Source organism: Arachis duranensis, chromosome 6, assembly GCF_000817695.3.
Source record: "Arachis duranensis cultivar V14167 chromosome 6, aradu.V14167.gnm2.J7QH, whole genome shotgun sequence".
Classification (NCBI taxonomy): Eukaryota; Viridiplantae; Streptophyta; class Magnoliopsida; order Fabales; family Fabaceae; genus Arachis; species Arachis duranensis.
The window spans coordinates 103,632,202-103,651,662 of record NC_029777.3 but is presented as its reverse complement, the minus strand read 5'-3'; the positions used below and the strand labels follow the sequence as shown (position 1 = coordinate 103,651,662).

Below are 19,461 nucleotides of genomic sequence, written 5' to 3'. Positions count from 1 at the left end.
TTTTGGTATGCGTGAAGGAATTTAATATTTTTTCACTCCAATATTTTAAAGTTCCTTTATGTCAGAGAAATGACTCTACTTTTGCACCATTGGAGTTGCTCTTAATATATCGAATTAAAAAGAATCGTAAAAAACTAAAAGTACGATATCAAGTGAATGGTAATCTACTTATTAAAAAAAAGGGTGAAATATAAGGTTATATATTTAGAATTTAAGATTTATGATATAGGATTAGGATTAGGGTTTTTTTTATTAGGGTATGTGATTTTATAGATTAGGGTTTATGATTTAAAGTTCGTATTTAGGGGTTAAAGATTTAGTGTTTAAAATTTAGAATTTAAAATTGAGTAAACAGTCAAAATGATCCCTGAAAGATCACGCGATCTCCAATTTGGTCCTTAAAAGATTTTTTTAATCAAAATCATTCTCGAAAGATTTTTAGTTAGTCACGTTAGTCCTTCCGTCAATTCTCTCGCTAACGCCGTTAACGGAAGTTGACGTAGTACGTTAGGATCCATGTCAACATAACCCCATCCATCCTGGTTGTCTGCCAGCATGACTACTTCTCGAAATTTCGTCAAATTAATCCCTAACTAATAAACCCTAATCCCATTTATGGACCCGTATGTTGAGTGCAGCTGCAGAGGTTCAGAGACCAATATTAGAGCACGCCGGCATGATGGGTGGTGGAAACAAAGGTCGTCATGGAGAGGTCTCCTGTTAATCAGTTGGTAACTATGGATCTAGCTCGTTTATGCGAAGAAAGAGGAAGAAAGAAGACCTGATATGTCATTGTAGGTTGAAGACGTTGGTTAAGAAATCTAAAACTTCAGAGAATCCAGATAGATTGTTCCATACATGTCCAAGCTACTGAGTGAGTTATTCTCATAAATTCATTTATTTTCAACATTTTTACTAGTTGTGGGGGGTTTTCAATCATAAGATTCCTTAAATTTCGGCAGAAGGGTGGCCATTGCAACTTCTTCAAGTGGGTTGATGAAGATGAATATGATTGAAGAAATGGAGATACAGAAATTAATGCGGAAGTATAGAGTAATCATGATGAGTGAAAAGTAAACATTATATGGATAATGGGGAGTTTGGAAGCAGAAGTGAGATTTGCAAGAATGCTAATGACTTTTTATATTCATTGGATTGATAATTGTGATTTTAGTTGTGGGATTAATTTGCACATTTTGTTTTTCAAGTGATAGTGCAATTAATTTGTATTTAGGCATGTAATTTGTATGAACAAGAACTAGAAGATATGTCTTATTGTATTCAATTTAGTCTTTAATCGAGTAACTTGTTTTTTCTAAATTTTATTTTAGCAAGATTATCTTTTAAATTGTAACCTGGTTAATTGAACTTAAAAATAGTGGTTGAAGTTAACACTTTTTGAAATCAGAAAACACATTACACAACTGTACTTAATTACACAATATTACAATGATATGTAAAAAAAACAAAATATTTCCATATATTAAAACTAAAACAACAACATTATTTGATCATAATTGTCTGATCGATTTTCAAAAAGCTAACTGTAACACCCTACCGTAACACAGCAATAATCTAGCCATCCGGCTCACGGTTAAATCCATAACCAGCCATTTCATTAACAATTACGACCTTTCAGCCCATGGCATAACAAGCACTTCCACCCCCATCCTCTGCCTCTCACATAATCATCTTTGATCCTCATTGATCATTCATTTTTCCCTTGCTTCACTCGCAAGTTACCACATTCACTAGCCCTTCTTCTCATAGCTAGACATATCATAATGATTTAAGACATAAGCGGTGAGATCGGAGGCTTAGAAGTATGAGATTTGGCTTTTAAAACTCAAAAATCAACTTTGGGATGAAATCAGGGCCCCCGTACGCGCACTCCACGCGCACGCGTGGATGGCCACAAAACTCATCGACGCGTATGCGTCATGCACGCTAACGCGTGGATTGAAAATTAGCCAATCGACGCGCACGCGTACGCGTGGGTACTCTCGTGCCCCAGGCACAAAACTGGCACAGTTCAGGCCCAACCCTCTGGAAAATGGTTGGGCATTGGGTGCAGCACATCGGCGTGCCCGCGCACACCACGCGCACGCGTGGATGGCGTTTTCTGAAAGAACGGCGCGTACGAGCCAAGCGCGCCTACGCGCGAGGGGTCATTCTGCTAAAATTTTCTAAGTTAAAAGCTGCAGAATTCACAGATTCAAACCCCAATCTTCCAACGGACGTAACTTTCTCATTTTAAATCGTTTTTCACCCGTTCTTCGAATGGCATGGACATCCCAGATTCAATTTTATTTCTAAACAGATTTGGTACAAAAAGGAGATCCGTTGTCCAAGTTATGACCCGTCAAAGTATGCCCAAAACCATGTTTTTCATACAAAACCACAAAGTGCCATTTGCAAAATAAGCCATTTTCAACTATTTTCAAAATCAATCAAAACATGCCAATTTCATCCCTTTTCTTTGAAATCAATCAAAATATACCAAATTCAACATCAAGCCTCCTCAACTCACACATTGACACATTACCACAATTACAAAATCACTATCCCATCATTTTAACCCACTTCACCCAAGTGGTTCAAACCCAAACACATTGACATATCACATACTCTTCCTCATGCCAATTTTCAACAACAGCAATTCCAATAAATCATCATTGTACACAATCAATGTCATACTCACCATTAACATGGTTCAACCCACAATTCAACCACAACCAATCATCAAGCATATATCACAACATGCATATTTCTCATACATTATACCATCAAGGCATCAATAATCATCATCACATATATGACCACATCATATATATCAACCATTCAACAACACCAACAATTCAATGCCTATCTCAGGGCCTCTAGCCTAAGTATTTCCTACCACATTACATATTAGATACGAGAAACTGAAACCATACCTTAGCCGATTTTCCAAGCTCAACTGGAGCACTTCCAAACCACTTTTCCTCAAGCTCTCAAGGCCTCAACACCTCCAAGAACAAATTTTTTACCACCAAATCCCTTTTCAAAATCACCAATCAAGCTCCAATATTCACACATACACAACCTAAGCCACAATCATCACACCCATACACAACATCTCAAAATCCAAACATCATAGAACCACAAATTACACTAGGGTTGAGAATCTTACCACACCCAAGGTCTAAGGAGACAAGATTAACATTCTCCTTCAAGAGAGTTGGGTCCTATAACATCAAAGAGCCCAAAATCTCAACATTTTTGCTCATAAAATTCGAAAATAAGGCTGGAAATTCGAAGAGAAAAACGTGGATTACCTCAAGATTAATTATATGGGTTTTGTAGAGCTCTCTGCGGTGAACGCGTGGCCGTAAACAGTGCGGCAATCGGAGCTCTAGATCAAAAGTTATTGTGGTTTGAAGATCAAGGAGAGATAGAACTTGAGAGAGTATTCTTCCCTCCATGGCCTCTCTTTTTCAGCGTGTATTAGTGTTGTGTAAGGAGAGAGAGTGCTGAAAACTAGGGTTTTAGTTTAGTTTAGTTGGGCCAAGGCCCACTTTTGGTCCGGTTAGTCCGGTTTGGCCCGTTCGGTCCAATCTTGGTCCGAATTCTATAAAATTGGTACCGAAATTCTCGTCTCAATTTCCTCTATCACATTTAGCCACAAAAATCACATTTTGGGCTTTCTAGAGTAAATTCTCATTTATGAGTTAATTGGCCGTTAATTAACCGGGTCTTACACTAACCATATTAACTTAATCAAAGGACTAAACCAAAACATAAGGAACTTAACATTGAAACCAACGACAGTGTTTTGAATGGCAATAACAGACCCCTATACAAAAAATATATCACTATACCTAATTACATAATGTTCATATATCAACATCAAGTAAGTTTATCTTTCTTCCTAGGAGGTTTGAATCCTGAAATAGAAACAAACGTCATAAAGTTTGCAAATTTCTTGGCAATGGCAGAGCTAGTTCCCCTAATGGTTTCAGCAGAAAAAGAAGCTGTTGATATTACAACAGCTTGGGGGAGGACTTTTCTTTTGCTCTTCCCTTAACAACTTTCAATTTTGAAAGCCTTGGAATAGTTTTCTGCATAATTTCAAAAAGAATTTCATCCAACATTCAAAAACAATTTTAGTTACAAATATAAACAACAACATCTAATTTTTCCAAGTTACAAATGCAACCTGTTGTGAGTTGTGTGTGTGTTGTGTTGATGGGTAGGCATCTGTCTGGCTAAGCACAAGCTCAGTTGGAGCGTTCTGCTCGGTTGCAGATGGCTCAGTAATTGGGACAGCAGGGGTAGCATTAGATAGAGAGGCAGCAGTAGTTACAACTGTAAGTTGCAGCTACATTTGCCTTGGTTGTTCCTCAGCCTCTATCAATTACTTCTTTGGACAAGTTCTCTTGTTATGACCAACTTCACCGCAGAATATTCACCTGATGGGATTGTATTTTCATTTCATCTCTAACCTTGTGCCAGAAGGGCCCTCATTCTTGTCTTTTCTCCTTTTTGTTGTTGGCCTTCCTGGCTTAGGTTTATTTGGGGGCGGAATGGGGGCTGGGGATGGTGCTTTCTCCTAAAGATCTTGTCCTTTGACCGAGTTGACATTGAAAGCATAAGTTCTTCTGTATGATTTCATCCTTATCCATTTATGACAAACTCCTCTGGCCTCTTATCATGCTTATCTTGTATGACTGCAATCGCATGCATGCATGGCATTCATGCATGACAAAAACAATTCCTTAATTGAGTTGGAATATATACTTTTTTACAAGCATCGAGGCAAACATAAAATCGCTCAAACTGTGGGGGGCCCTCAGGTATAGGGATGACACCAAACTTAAAACTAGAGTCAGGGTTAGCTGTGAGCAATTCATGTGCATAATCCGAAATTCTTTCATATTGTGCTATTTCATCACCTTGCACAATTTTCTTAGCTGTTTTCAAAGCCCTTGTGATGCATGTACTGTTCAGCCTAATGTTACACTTCCTAACAAACCAAGCATAAACCTTCATATGCTTGATAAACCTCATTTGTAGGGTTTATCCTGTATTGGTTTTTGGAGATTTTATCACCTTTTACCCACATTTATTCAATGAAATAGCATGGTTTTTGATATTCTCCCTTAATTGTACTTAAGAGTGAAAACGTGCTTTTTAGGACTCAAAATAGCTAAATTTAATTCACCTTGATTCTAGTAGATGCCTTGATATGTTTGCTAAGTGATTTCAGATTTAGAAGGCAAAGATTGGATCAAGGGAATGAAGGAAAAGCATGTAGAAATGGAGAACTCATGAAGAAATGAAGGAATCGTAAAAGCTGTCAAGCTGACCTCTTCGCACTTAATTGATCATAACTTGAGCTACAGAGGTCCAATTGATGCGGTTCTAGTTGGGTTGGAAAGCTAACATCCAGGGCTTCGAAACGATATAAGATTTTGCCATAGTTGCATCGCGCATAGGGGCGCGCACGCGCACGGTACGCGGACGCGCCGATGGTGGCACATGACCCACTTAATGCAACACGTGGCCAGCGATTTTAGAAGCCTTGTGGGCCCAATCCAACTCATTTCTGATGCTATTTAAGCCAAGGATTGAAGAGGAATCAATATACTTTTGATCAATAGTCATAGTTTAGTTTTAGAAGAAGTTAGAGTTAGTTTCTAGAGAGAGAAGCTCTCTCTTCTCTCTAGAATTAGGATTAGGAATTAGGGTTAGATTAGGATCTCATAGTTCTAGGTTTAATTCAAGTCTCTTTCTACTTCTACCTTCAATTGATGATTGCTACACTTTGGTTCTTCTTTCTATCTCTACTCTCTTGTTGTAATTTCTCTTATTTTGTTTCTAGGTTTTGTAATTGAGATACTCTTGTCCTTTTATTTTCTTTCAGTAATGCAATTTGAGGTAATTCATGATAATTGTGAGTTCCTTGATTGTTGTTGTTAGTTCTTTGTATTCAATTGTTGTTATAATTCATTCTTGTTGTGATTTACCATACTTTTCTTTTGCACCTTCCAAGTGTTTGATGAAATGCTTGGGAGAATGTTAGAGTAGAATTTTTGTTCTTGGCTTGAGAAAGTAATTTAGGATTTCTTGAGTTGTTAGTGTCCAATTGATTGATAGTTGATAGCCATTGACTCTAGCCTTCATTAAGCCAATTAGTGGAAAGCTAGGATTTATGGACTTGGATTGATATTACTCACTTGACTTTCCTTTGTTAATTGATTTAAGGATGACTAAGTGGGATTAATCCTTGCAACTACCATACTTGTGGCTAGTGATAATGATGAAGACCCTTGACAACCAAACCTTGCCAAGACCATTTTGTTAATAAAATTTCATTACCATTTGATATTCATTTTTCTCATCTAAAACCCCAAAATAAATAAATCCATAACCAATAACAAGAACACTACCCTGCAAGTCCTTTGAGAGACGACCCGAGGTTTAAATACTTCGGTTATTAATTTTAGGGGTTTGCACTTAGTGACAACCAAATTTTTGTATGAAAGGATTTGTGTTGGTTTAGAAACTATACTTGCAACGAGATTTCATTTGTGAAATTCTAAACCGTCAAAAATTCAATCATCAATGCTTCATTGTAGGATGCTTTCTAAGCTTAGGATACAATTTATTCACAGTCCACTCTTGGTTGGCAGTCCTATTTTTTCGCTTTCTTCCACATGTATAGTTATCAATAAGAGTCTTAATCTGTCATGATCCGTCTTGTTTATTGAGTGCACAATATACTAACCAAGGACAGTCCTCATTCTTACAAATAGCCCTACATCTAACCTTGTCATTCTTAATGAATATTATAGTCCTATCCCATTATATTGTATAGTCTCTAGTGGCAACCATAAAGTCATGTTTGCTATTGAAAATCATACTAACCTCAAACTTTCAAATTTCTAAACCTTGTCTTTTCATTGTATCTTGGAAACACACGTGGTTCCTCATCGTCAGAGTCCAACACCTTGTCCGATTCTTCCGAGTGCCACTAGTTAGCATCAGATCCACTTTCATAGTCCACTTCATATTCATCTTCATCCTCCAAACCTGACCATCAAACAAAGCATGATAAATAAACAAAATCTGACCACATACTCTTTTTAATTTATGCAAAAAACAGTGGTCTATATTATTTTGAATTCTAATAGCAAGAGTCATTACCTAAATCAGTGCTCTTATCAGATTCAATTTATTCATAGCTAAAATCATCGGTGTCAATTGTTTTATCCCGATCTCCCAACGAAGTTGATCCTTGTCTTCCTCTGACATTACCCTTCTTGGAAGCTATAGGAATGCCAATTTCTTTCACACTGTCAGTGTCACTATTTTGGTCTTCCACAATATTTTCAGGTTGGTATAAACTGTCTTCAGAACAATCATATGAGTCATCAGAGTCAGCATCACCTTCTAAAGTGGTATTTTTAACATATCTTCCAGATCTTGTCTTAACACCTTCACTGACCTTCTCTTTGTTTTTTCCAAAGGCTGGGATGTTGGAGGGATCTGGGACAACTAAGCAAGGCTTTGGTGTGGGCTTAAAAGTAAGTTTTGGTTTAGACTGAGAGGAATTGTTTTTTGGAACCGAAGTGGGCTTCGAAGGGGGTTGTTCCACCAGTTTTTTGGCCTCCATGTTAGTTTTTTTTGGTTGTGATCTTGTTGTGGGCTAAGAGGAGCTTAACTTGGGCTGTAACAGTGAAGGTATTAACTCACTTCTGGATACTGTGGACTGAGAGTGAGTTTTTCTAGACTTTGGGACACTCTTTTCTTCATCATTTGCAAGTACAACTACTTCTTTACTCACACCCTCTACCAGTTGTGGTTCCTAAACCCCATGCTCAAAGTATATGTTAATAACATTGTTATTCCTCCTATAATACTTGATAATCGCAATCAAATCAGCATCAACGTCTAACTTCATCAAGCCAAACTCCAGAAACAACCAGGGAACCTTCCGAACGCAGTTGTTCACCTTAGCATATCTTAACTCCTTATAATACCCTTTTACAAAAAAATTATCTACTGTATCTGTCTCAATACCCATTAATACTTTCGTGTGTTCTGGTTCATAAATCATTTTTCCTTTTATATCGGTTTTAAACTTTCTCCCACGGTAAAATACAAATGTCATTGGAGGTCCTTCCATCTACAAAGGAATAAAGATAAAACTCAGCCTAATTCCAAAATGACAAACAATTATATAATGTACATCACCCTATTACAAGAGTTTTGACAACAAAAAAAAAGTTTAACTCATTAGTAATAGCATACAAGGAAAATTAGCATTCATATTTTCTAAGAGTATTACCTAAGTAATAGCAGACAAGTAATATCATACAAGTAAACTTATTAGCTAAGGATTATTTTTCATGCTACTTAGAACGTGAATAATTTCTTATCTCCATTTTTTATCTCATAATATTGCATGATCTTATTCTTAAAAAGTAGACCAATACAAGTAAATGGAGAAAAATTGCATGATCTTTTGTAAATATAATTTCAAATTTAGAAAAATTAACATTCATAATTTGGAGTACGTATTTGGATTACGTAATTGGAGTACGTATTTGAAAACAATTCATTTCATTTATTTTATTTTCAAAAAATGTAGCCTAATGCATGTTTACATCCACTGATTACAATTGGCAAATCCTAACGAAATTTCAAAGATAATAATGCTAAACTATAAACCACATACAAATTCCAGCCAAAACACATTCAAAATGAGTTTATTAACCACAAAACAAATCCGTTGTCATCAACATGAAAAAAAATAGAGACACCTGCTCCATTACAAACAAAATCACTAGGGTACAAATAACACCTAGGCAAAATCGAGCAACATTTCATCCAAGTAAATAACACTATCAGGATCTCATTCTCTCATTTGCAATCAAGTATAGCATATAACTTACAAAAAAAAGTTTTTCATAGCTTGTAGTACAATGCTGCCTTCCTTCCTAACTTGTTTGCGAAATAAGAACTTACCGTTGCTGGAGAGAATGTTACCTAAATTTTTTTTATCAACAATAGGCTTACCATTGTAATTATTTTTTAGTGAGAGTACATAAAGAGTACATAGTATATAAGGTGTAATTATCTTTTATGATCAATGCTTATCCTTACTTTGCTTATCGAGACATTCCTACCTTTGTGAACCTCAATTACGTTTTTCTCGGTAACGCTTTTGGTATTCACGATCCAAAAGGCTATCTACAGCAACACGATGGACGCGTAGATCGATGCTGTGAGAAGGTATGCGCAGAAGTTTTATATACGCATGTAGATGTTTATTTGTTCTTTGTATAAATGAGATGTTTATTCTTAATACGGTGCTCGAGGTTGGTGACAACGAGAGATGGCGACACTGGAGAGAGGATTTGGATTAGAAGGAGTGTAATTATGATTAGAAGGGAGGGTATGATTAAAATTTTTACTAGAGTTAAAAGTGTTTTTTTTCTAATTTGAGTTGCGGTGGTTTTTTTTTTATTCTTAGTGGGTTAAAAAATTAGCCTATTATTTATGTTGTTCAGATTTTTTATTATCTAGTTAACAGAATTGAATAAATTATAAAAGTTATACATTTCGATTTTTTTTTGTTAATAGATTGGACAACCCCCAATCCTAAGTTACACACACTATTATTACTAACATGAATTTTATATTCTTCATTGAGAATTCGAACTCAGGTGCAGCTCCCAGCGAGGCAGATGATGCTGCCATTGAACCACGACCTCGGCTGCAAATTTCGATTAATTATAGTTGCGACTTGCGCGTGGCCCAATTGCTAGTATACTGAACAGATACAGAGTTGACAGTTTGGCGCTTTCCCGTCGTTCTGATTTTTTTTTCTCTGTTTCCTTTCTGTGTTTTCTACAATCTTCAGGCCCAACATTAATGGGAAAAAACAATTGTCTAGTAAGCCCAAAATAAACAAGAGCAAAAAAAACTTAACCTACAGCATCCCAACGCAACTCAATTTATTAATTATTGTTTTGAGCGAATTACTAATTGGTCCCTTTACCTTTGTTTTTAAATTAATTTTTTATTATTGTGATATTTATTATATTAACATTTTCTTAATAAATTTTCATTGTATGGTTGTATAATAAATATAAATTAATTAATAATTCTTGATATATTATTATAGATATTAAATAAATAAAAAATTATTAAAAAGATTAAACAGTAAACCTAATTATCCTCCTAACTCTATAAAATCAACACTTATTAAATTTTTTATATCTTATTAATAAGTATTTCTTTCTTTCTCTCTCTTAATTATCAAGTTTTTATTCTTATTTTATCTACTTATTTAAGTTTGTATCCTTTCTTATCCCAATAATATAAAAAAATTATAATTATATATTACCTATTAATGTTAATGTTTACTATACAGAAATTATGAGAATTATTCTAATAATATGTATAATTTTATATTTAATTATCTGTATAGTTTACTATCATTATCATGTAAAAATAGTAAAAAAATATTCTCAAATTTAGTAAAAACATCATATCAAAATAAATATATACATGCTAGTATTTACACTATATAAAAAATAAATTTATATTTAAATTTGTAATCAAATTATATTAATATTACAGAATTAAGTATAATTTTAGTTTCTATGATTTTGATCGAAAATCAAAGTCGCTCCTAAAAAATTTTTTTTGTTTAAAATTATTTCAAATTTTAAATTTAGATTTAAAATCATCAATCAAACAAAAATATCCTTTTATTTGTTTTTCTCTCTTTTTAGTATGATCTTCTATTTCTCAATTTTTTTTTCACCTCCTCCTCTGTTACTCTTTATATCTTTCAAACCTCCTCTAATTCTAAAAATAACAGCCACATATAACTATTGTCCTTTTAAAACTCAAACAAATTAATCAAATAATTTAACAACACAACAAAAAGATGACTCAGTTTAATAAATTAATCTCTTTTCTATCATTAATTGTTGAATTATTCTTTTCACTCTGGTACTCTGGCATTTAAGCAGTATCAAGAATTTTGGATCGTTGATATCATTGTCCTCACTTCTAACGTCGTCATTTTAGTATTTTGTCATATTGTTAGAATCTTTCGGATTTTAATAATGACGAAATTACTGAATTTAAAATATATCGACAAGCTCCTCTTTGTACTATAATGCCTATATACGCATTCAATATTTTTGTCTCATTCACTTATAAATCACTAAAAAAAATCAATACAAAAAATTGATGCTTAAATTTTGTAGGGTATGTTTGGTTAGAAAGAAAGAAATAGAGAAGAAAAAATAGAGAAAAAAAGAAAGAAAAGAAATTGAGTGGATTTTTATTTTTCTTAAACGTGTTTGTTTGGATAAAAGAAAAATAAAAAGAAAAGAAATGTTATAAAAAGACAATTTTACTTTTATATTATAAAATATATTGAAAAAAAGTAAAAGAGTAATATTGGAATTAAAGAGAGAGAATTAGTTTTTTCTTCATTTTCTTTCCAACGGTGGAGAAAAAAAAATTGGTGAGTCCAACCAAATTTTTTTTCATTCCTTTTTCTTTCTCTCCTATTTTTCTTTTCAACCAAACAATGAAAAATAATCATTTTCCTTCTCTTTTTCTTTTCTTCTATTTTTCTTTCAAACAAACATAGTGTTAATTCCGGATGTTCATACCCTGCCCCAACATTAGGGCTCAGGTCCAAATAAACCAAAAAGGCCCAATTCAAGAATTGGTCTTCGCTGTCTATCGACCTCCTTAAAAGAGGTCGGATCCAACATAGACTCCACTCTAAGAAAGTCGGGATCGAATGATAGCTGAGAGATAACCCTTATTCAAATAAGTAATTGCCCCTAAAATCTCTCAACTCACTTCTAGGAGTCATATCTCAACTTTCCTAAGACAAAGGGACGGTTATTCACCTTAAAAGGTGGAACTACTCAAACGGTAGTTATTGGTTCACCACTATAAATACACTGATACCCCTCAGGTATCTCTAAATTTCAATACTCTTAAAATCTACTTAGCCTTTTGCTGACTTAGGCATTAGAGTATCTTTGCATGTATCATCCCCTATTTCCTCATACACACAAGTCGGACGGTAGCTCTCAGACGCAAACCAAGTCGGAGACCACCTCACCCTAACGTTTGGGCCAACCTTACAAACCCAATTCATTAATCTTCGGTTACCATCGTAACACCGGACATAATAAGTAATTATTAAAAATAAAAAGAAATTGGGGGATGTACCTAGAGGAGGCATGAAAGCCTGAAGCCAATAACCAAATGCCCAAATGAAGCAAGTTGCAATTATGACCAAAAAAAAATAAAAATAAAAAGAAAAACGAGTTGCATTGCCCTTTTTTTTAAAAGAAAACTGAAACAAGTTGCGGAGGGAAATCAAAAGGATCCAAAAGTCTAAAGCTTACAGAGAAAAGGGAAGTAACATACGACGTCTAAGGGCAGAAACATACGCAATAAAATACGGTAGCGACAGCATCAACTTACGAGTTACGAGTAACAACAATAACAACATCCATTGCTTCCATTTTGCAATGACTCAACTCAAATTATGAAGGGGATCATAATAATATAGTCCAGTCCCTTGGCGCGTGACGTGGCATCTTCACCGGAATCTTCCTCTCTCCCTTCCACACTCTCTCTCCACTTCTTTAGTAACAGAGATTTGAGATTCATTTGACAAATCAGGGCCATCGATCCAGCGACCCACCAACCTACACTGCACATCACACACACACATTCTCTCTCTCTCTCTCTCTCTCTCTCTCTCTCTCTCGTGTTGACATCATCGATCCACTTTGAAAAATCTCCAAAACACACTTTCTTTTTCTAGTCGCTGCTTCGTCTTCTTCTCTCTTGTTCCCTTTCATTCATTCTCCTTATTTATTTCTTTTCCAACAAACTTTTATTATTCTTTTTTTCCGAGTGTTTTTTTTCCTTTCTTTCTTTTTTATTTTATTTATTCGATCTTCTTTGGTCTGTGTCCTTCCTGTGGACCCGTACTAGATCCACTTCTGCATTGGATCACAGATTCACAGGTACTAATACTATTCAATTTTTGTGAACTTGTGATTTCAGTTTCAATTTCATTTCCGATATTTGGATTTGTGAAGAGGGGAAAAAGATTCAAAGATCTGTATAGTCAAATTTGACATGAGAATTGAAATTTACATGGAACTGTTGTAGTTTATTGTTAAGGACCCACGTTGGTCACTGAAAATTCCATTGAACACTGCAAAAATTCGGGTAATTTAATGCGTTGACTTCAGCTCTGTTCTGTTTACGGATCTTGCTGTTTCGAGTATTTTAAGATCTGAATGGTGCTTTTTATAACCGTCTTTTTTTCCCTGTTGCTATTTTTGGAAGTCATTGTGTGTGTTTTTATTTATTTATTTAATTTGATCTTCCTTCTTTGTTTTTTGGTAGTTAAGAGTTATACTTGTTATTATGAATTTGACTTTGCTTGTTTCTTTGTTGCAATGACAGGGAAGAAAGAAAGAATCATTGAGATATAAATGTTGATAGATCATAGATGTATGGGAGAGTTGCTGAGTTACATTGAAATTAAATGAAGGAAGAACTTGCATGGACGAAGTTCTTAAGGAATCTTCTGATCATGGTTGTTGGATCAAGAAACCGGCCGCAGTTGAGGAGGCCGACTTGGATTATTGTTCTGATCTCCATAGTGTGCGTCTTTCTGGTTGCTGCCTATATTTATCCGCCGCAAACCCCTAAACACTCAGCATGCTATTTCTTTTCCTCTCAAGGTTGTGGTACTACACGTGTTGAGGTTCCGAAAGCTGTTGCCCGGGAATTAACTGATCGAGAGCTTGAATCCCGGGTTGTTATTAATGAGATTCTCAATGTTGACCCTGCCAAGACCAGGATCCCAAAAGTTGCTTTCTTGTTTTTGACTCCAGGATCGTTGCCTTTTGAGAAACTATGGCACATGTTCTTTAAGGTAAAGCAGTCTTGTTCCACAAAATTTGCACTGGAAAATCAACCTAATAGCCTCCCCATGGTGGCTATTTTCCTAAAGCACTATGCTATGTGACTGTGTCTGATTTTAAGAGTCCTAGAAGGATGTTCAAAGATATACCAGATGTTACGATTTATGAGTACATTTGATCGAGTGACGATTTAACATTTTTTTATGATATACAGATTTATTTTCATTTAACCATTTCAGTTCCTTTCCCGTTGAACATGTTATAGATATGTATACTTCCTATTTATTTGAACTCTATTGTAACAAAAATGCAGGGCCATGAGGGCAAATTCAGTGTCTATTTACATGCATCGAGGGAAAAACCTGTACATGTTAGCCCCTATTTTGTTGGCAGAGAAATTCATAGTGAACCGGTATGGGTTTAGCAATTGACTTCTACCTGACTTCAATATATAAATTACAATTTCTTTATATTATGGTTTCAACTTTCAAGTTCCAATGTAAGAATTTGTCATTATGATATGCATGGTATGATATATAATTTTAAAAAATTATTCCAGCAATTGGTTGAACTTTGAGGATACTATGGCATAGATTTAACATTATTCTTTTACCCTTTTTTATACATGGTCAAGTTTTCTGTCAAAGCACTTCCATAGGTTAACAGTGTGGGTTAAAATTCCAAGATTTATATATGTTCAGATTGCACTAATTTATTGCCACTGAAGCATCTTAAAGCAGGATAACTTGGGCACATCCTTGGTGAAAGGGAAAGTATGGTCGTGGCACACTTATTAAGTTTCTTATTTATTGATAAAAGATGATGTGGCTGTTCTAAAAGCATGCAACAACTGCTAAATTTTGTTTTACTAGGTGGGATCAACTACATGGATGTTCTAAAAAGATTATTTGGGTCTATCATTTATCAAAATTCATCAAGGAAAAGAAGTTATTTTGAAGCATAATTACACAAGGAACTGTAATTACTAGAGCATTACCAATGGATGGCCTACTCTAGGTACCCAACATTAGCACTCACACTTGGGAAAATAGGATCTGTGTTATAATAGAATTGTGTGTGCTTTTTGCAAACATACATGCTTATAAGTAATGCATATTAGCAAGCCGATATCATTCTCAGAGCAGTTGGGAGTTTTTAACTACTGCTTTTCTTAGATAAGTCTATTTCATTTGAACTCAATGAAGTAGGTAGTGGATAGAACTAATACCATGTATGAAGCTTAGTAGAAAATTTCACACAAACAAGCAAGGACTCAGGACTTGGCTGTCCTTCTCTAGTCCAAATTAATTCAATTAAACTGATATCCTAGTTCTTCCATTCAATATCATGTCAGGGATTACCCTAATTAGTATGTAAGTGTCCCTTCTTCGACAAAAGTATAACTTTTCATAGTTAACAACCAAAAAGTCATTAAGCTTGAGGGAACCCCTTAAAGATAGGCTAATGTACACATAACATCTCTCAAATTTCACTGGTACTAGGCTACTGGTTTGATTACTACTAATACCCTTTTTGTCTCTCACCCTCTCAGTTCCAAGTAGATTGTTTAGTAAACCAGATGATGTTCAGTGATTTAGAGGCATTGATAATACCAAAAGTGAATAAATAAAAGAATCAAATCTAAGCCCACAAGAATTAAACAAAATTGAAACAAAATAGACTCGTCTCCATATAAAACTGATAAACTACTGATTGTTTTAAACCAGAAAGTGGCCGTAAAAAATGACATACTAATCCGCCCTCCCCTTAGTGATACCACGAGGGATGCCTCCATATACAAGTTCACCATATCAAAAGGCATTATTGATATCAATATGATAGAGGGGCCAATGACACATGACAGCTGTAGAGAGAAGACAAACAGAAGCAATCTTTGCAATAGGAACGAGTTGTCAGTGTAATCCAAACTACAAATTTTGAGCATAATTCTTGTATACCAAGTAAGTGTAGTGGCACATGATATTGATTTACTATAAGTATGGCAGAGTATATTGGGTGTAATTTTGGCAAGATGATACTAATTCTTTGTTAGATACTAAAATAGAGATCCCACCTCAAGTCAAGTGGTTTTATTCCATATACAAAATGATGGGAAATCAAAGGATCTAAGCTAAGTGGATAAAGGAAAAAAAATATTTCTAGTCTTATTTATTATAGAAAAGTATCATAACATTAAGGAAGATTTTACTGTATAGGAAATATATTTTACAGGATCTAATGTTGGGTGGTGAAAAAGGCAACAAGATAATAAACTCAATGTTGTAGAGATGAGAATGTTGTATTGGATGAGTGGCTACACAAGATAAGATAAGGCTAGAAGTGGATTAGAAGTATAGAGACAAATAACTACAAGCGAAACAATTAAAAGGATTTAGATTTTAATTATTTGTTTATGGATATGTTTTATAATCGGACACCAAGACATTTTATTTATGTAGCTGAATATACCTAGTAGGACAAGGCTTGGTGGATATTATACTTTCTTTTTTGAGCACTAAACACCTGGTACTTAAAATGCAACCATTTTACATAAGTCATGGCAACTCAGTTTCAATTTTGTTCAGGTAGGTTGGGGAAAATTTTCCATGGTTGAAGCAGAACGAAGGCTGTTGGCGAATGCACTCTTAGATCCCGACAACCAACATTTTGTCTTGCTATCTGATAGGTATTTTTTTCAACCCGGTTCTTTATCCTGTTTAGACATGTTTGATTTGCTGGATTTAATCTTTGGCAACTATGTCTTCAAATTTTCTTTCAGTTGTATACCCGTGCGCAAGTTTGACTTCATGTACAACTACTTGTTATTAACAAATGTCAGCTTCGTTGACTGGTAAGAATTATAAATGAACCTTTTACAAATTGGTTGATGAAATCCTATATAATTTTCCTTTCATTTAACAAAATTGTTTGATGCAGATTTTTGGATGGAAATTGAAAAAGCTATGTGGATGCTGGTCCTCATGGAAATGGCAGGTATATAGAGCGTATGTTGCCAGAAGTTGAAATGAAAGATTTCCGGAAGGGTTCACAGGTATAATTCATGTCGATGTTGATGCCAAACTTGCTAGAAAATTTAAGCATCTACTCATTTGCAGTGTTTCATCAAGGTCACTTCCCTTTTATTATCTCTTTTGCTTAGATAGGGGTATGAGTAATTTCTTGAAAGGAGTGGTTGGCTACTCCTATGACTTATTTTCTCCATTCCATTCTCACTGCCATATGGAATAACATCAATTTCAATTTTAGTTGTAAAAAGGTCCTTTTCCGCTTCATTGCATCACAAATGTCCTTGATTAGTCCAATTAATTCCCATTCATTGAATTCTATTCCTATACTATCATGCTATCTTGCATGGAGTGGAATTGATTGTGAAAACACTAGCTTATCTCTTTCATCAATATTCCAAATGCTTTTCCTTGAGATACATTATCTGTTTAATGAATGCCTGATAAGTGATAGTTGTTGAGATTTGTTGTCTTGCATTTATTTTAGATGGTGGAATTTCATTCTTAGTTTGTGAGAATTCTATGTGGTAGTCTAATTTTAGTTTTTAACAATTCATCACCATCTAAAATGTAGATGCATCCGTTACATCCTAGATTTGGATAAAAGATTACTTGTTATGTTACAATTATAGAGTTGTAGGAAATCAATAGAATCTTTCTGACATGCATCTGATTTGGATCTTGTTTGTAATGCAGTGGTTCTCAATGAAGCGGCAACATGCTATAATAGTTATGGCAGACAGTCTCTACTTTACAAAATTCAAGCATCATTGCAGGGTACTATGTTACTAAGAGTCATTCATGCTTTTGCATTTACCAACTGGATTGAGTTTATTATCCATATTATATTGTTCCTTTCACAGTAGCACCTTTGTTAAGAATGTTAGAGCCAGTATACATATTTTTTGGTTAATGAAATAAGAGATGTAGTGTATTTCGGGACTATGTTGATCCACTGTTTTTATTGAAGTTATTGTTTTGTCCATTTTCTTGGACTTTTTGGTTAAAAATAAAAAATAAAAAAATAAAACACCTCACTTGTCATGCTAGAGTGAGATATAACATTTTGTAACTCTGCAATGAGTAAACTTATGGAACATGCCAACATTTTAAAGATAGCACATTTCCTGCACTTAAATCTACCAATAGCATAGGCTCCAGGTTCTTTTTTTTCTCAGTTGCTAATATCTGATATTTTATATTTTATTCATGTATATTTAGTTCTTTCTTTTCTTTTGCTATTAAGAAATTGATATCGTGTACTAAAAGTGTTGGATGGTTATGTTTTATATTTTCTGGGGTATTTCTTGCTGTACCTGCTGCAGTATGCACGAAGTTTACAAATTTCTGAATATGTGAAATGTTCTGAAAATATGATTGTGACAATTGATTTTTACTTTTTCCCCCCCCTTACCAAGTCAGCAAGTCTCAAGCACCACTCAATATTTTTTTTGTTTCTTTCACTCTTTGCAGACTTATTATCTTTTATGTGGGATTTTTTAGCCATGTCTAGACGTTGTTACTTGTTGGAAGAATGTAATAAGTACTGACAAAATTATACTATTCATGTTTCAATTTCCTAGCCAAACATGGAGGGAGGAAAGAACTGCTACGCCGATGAACACTACTTGCCAACCTTTTTTAGTGTTAGTCCATCAATCTCTTATCTTTTAACTTGCAATAACAGCCATTTTTCTTTCTCCCTGCTGACTTGACGGACATGTTCAGATGCGTGATCCGGGTGGAATTGCAAATTGGTCAGTGACCTATGTTGATTGGTCTGAAAGAAAATGGCATCCAAGGTCATACAAGGCTCGGGATATTAGTCATCAACTCATTAGAAAAATAGCAGTATGTTACCAACCTTACCCTTATTTTTTATGCTAATATGCTCTACTGAAAGCCTGAGTTCTTCATTTCTTATGAAATTTTAGGGTAAACCACAAAAAATGCACCTGGATTATTTTGGTCCTGACAAAAATACCCTGAATTTTGTTATCGACAAGAATGCCTTTAAATTATTCAAAAACGTGACAAAAACGCCCTCACCCTTTTTGTTAGCGTAGAATGTCTTAGTTCACGGGAGTGTATTTTGGCACATTTTTAAATTATTTGAGGTTATTTTTGTCGTAACAAAATTCGGAGGCAGTTTTGTTGGTGACAATAATTCCGGTGTATTTTTGGTGCTTTATCCAAAATTTTAAGTTCAATTGGTATATCAATTCGCATAAACCAGCTAACTTTTACCATCTAAATGGACTATGTAACTGTAATCAGTTTTTTCGGCCTTCCTCCTTCTGTACTTTTTCAAACAATATGTAGCAATTTCTGTACATCCTTTGGGTATGACCCTTCTCCGTATCCTGTTAATGTGGGATGTTTGTGCATGACCCCTTGTTTTATGTATCAATTGTGTTAAGGTTCTCAGAAGACATTTTCACATGTAGGGGTGGTAA

The 19,461-nt window shown here is 34.6% G+C and overlaps 1 protein-coding gene across 2 annotated transcripts in view; it reads left to right on the top strand.

Annotated features, from left to right (window-relative positions):
* The first annotated feature begins 12,572 nt into the window (after positions 1 to 12,572).
* The window catches only part of LOC107495336 (glycosyltransferase BC10), an 8,123-nt gene continuing 1,234 nt past the window's right edge, over positions 12,573 to 19,461 (top strand). Inside the window, exons 1-9 of one of the 2 annotated variants that reach the window (XM_016116460.3) lie at positions 12,573 to 13,067; positions 13,516 to 13,990; positions 14,293 to 14,391; positions 16,565 to 16,665; positions 16,759 to 16,830; positions 16,941 to 17,031; positions 17,702 to 17,782; positions 18,589 to 18,651; positions 18,734 to 18,856. In XM_016116460.3, coding sequence (XP_015971946.1) covers positions 13,598 to 13,990; positions 14,293 to 14,391; positions 16,565 to 16,665; positions 16,759 to 16,830; positions 16,941 to 17,031; positions 17,702 to 17,782; positions 18,589 to 18,651; positions 18,734 to 18,856 — 1,023 coding nt within the window. In that variant the 5' untranslated portion in view covers positions 12,573 to 13,067; positions 13,516 to 13,597. Of the gene's footprint in view, positions 13,068 to 13,122; positions 13,276 to 13,515; positions 13,991 to 14,292; positions 14,392 to 16,564; positions 16,666 to 16,758; positions 16,831 to 16,940; positions 17,032 to 17,701; positions 17,783 to 18,588; positions 18,652 to 18,733; positions 18,857 to 19,461 lie in introns of those variants that run through there. The other variant, XM_016116461.3, reaches the window with a different exon arrangement.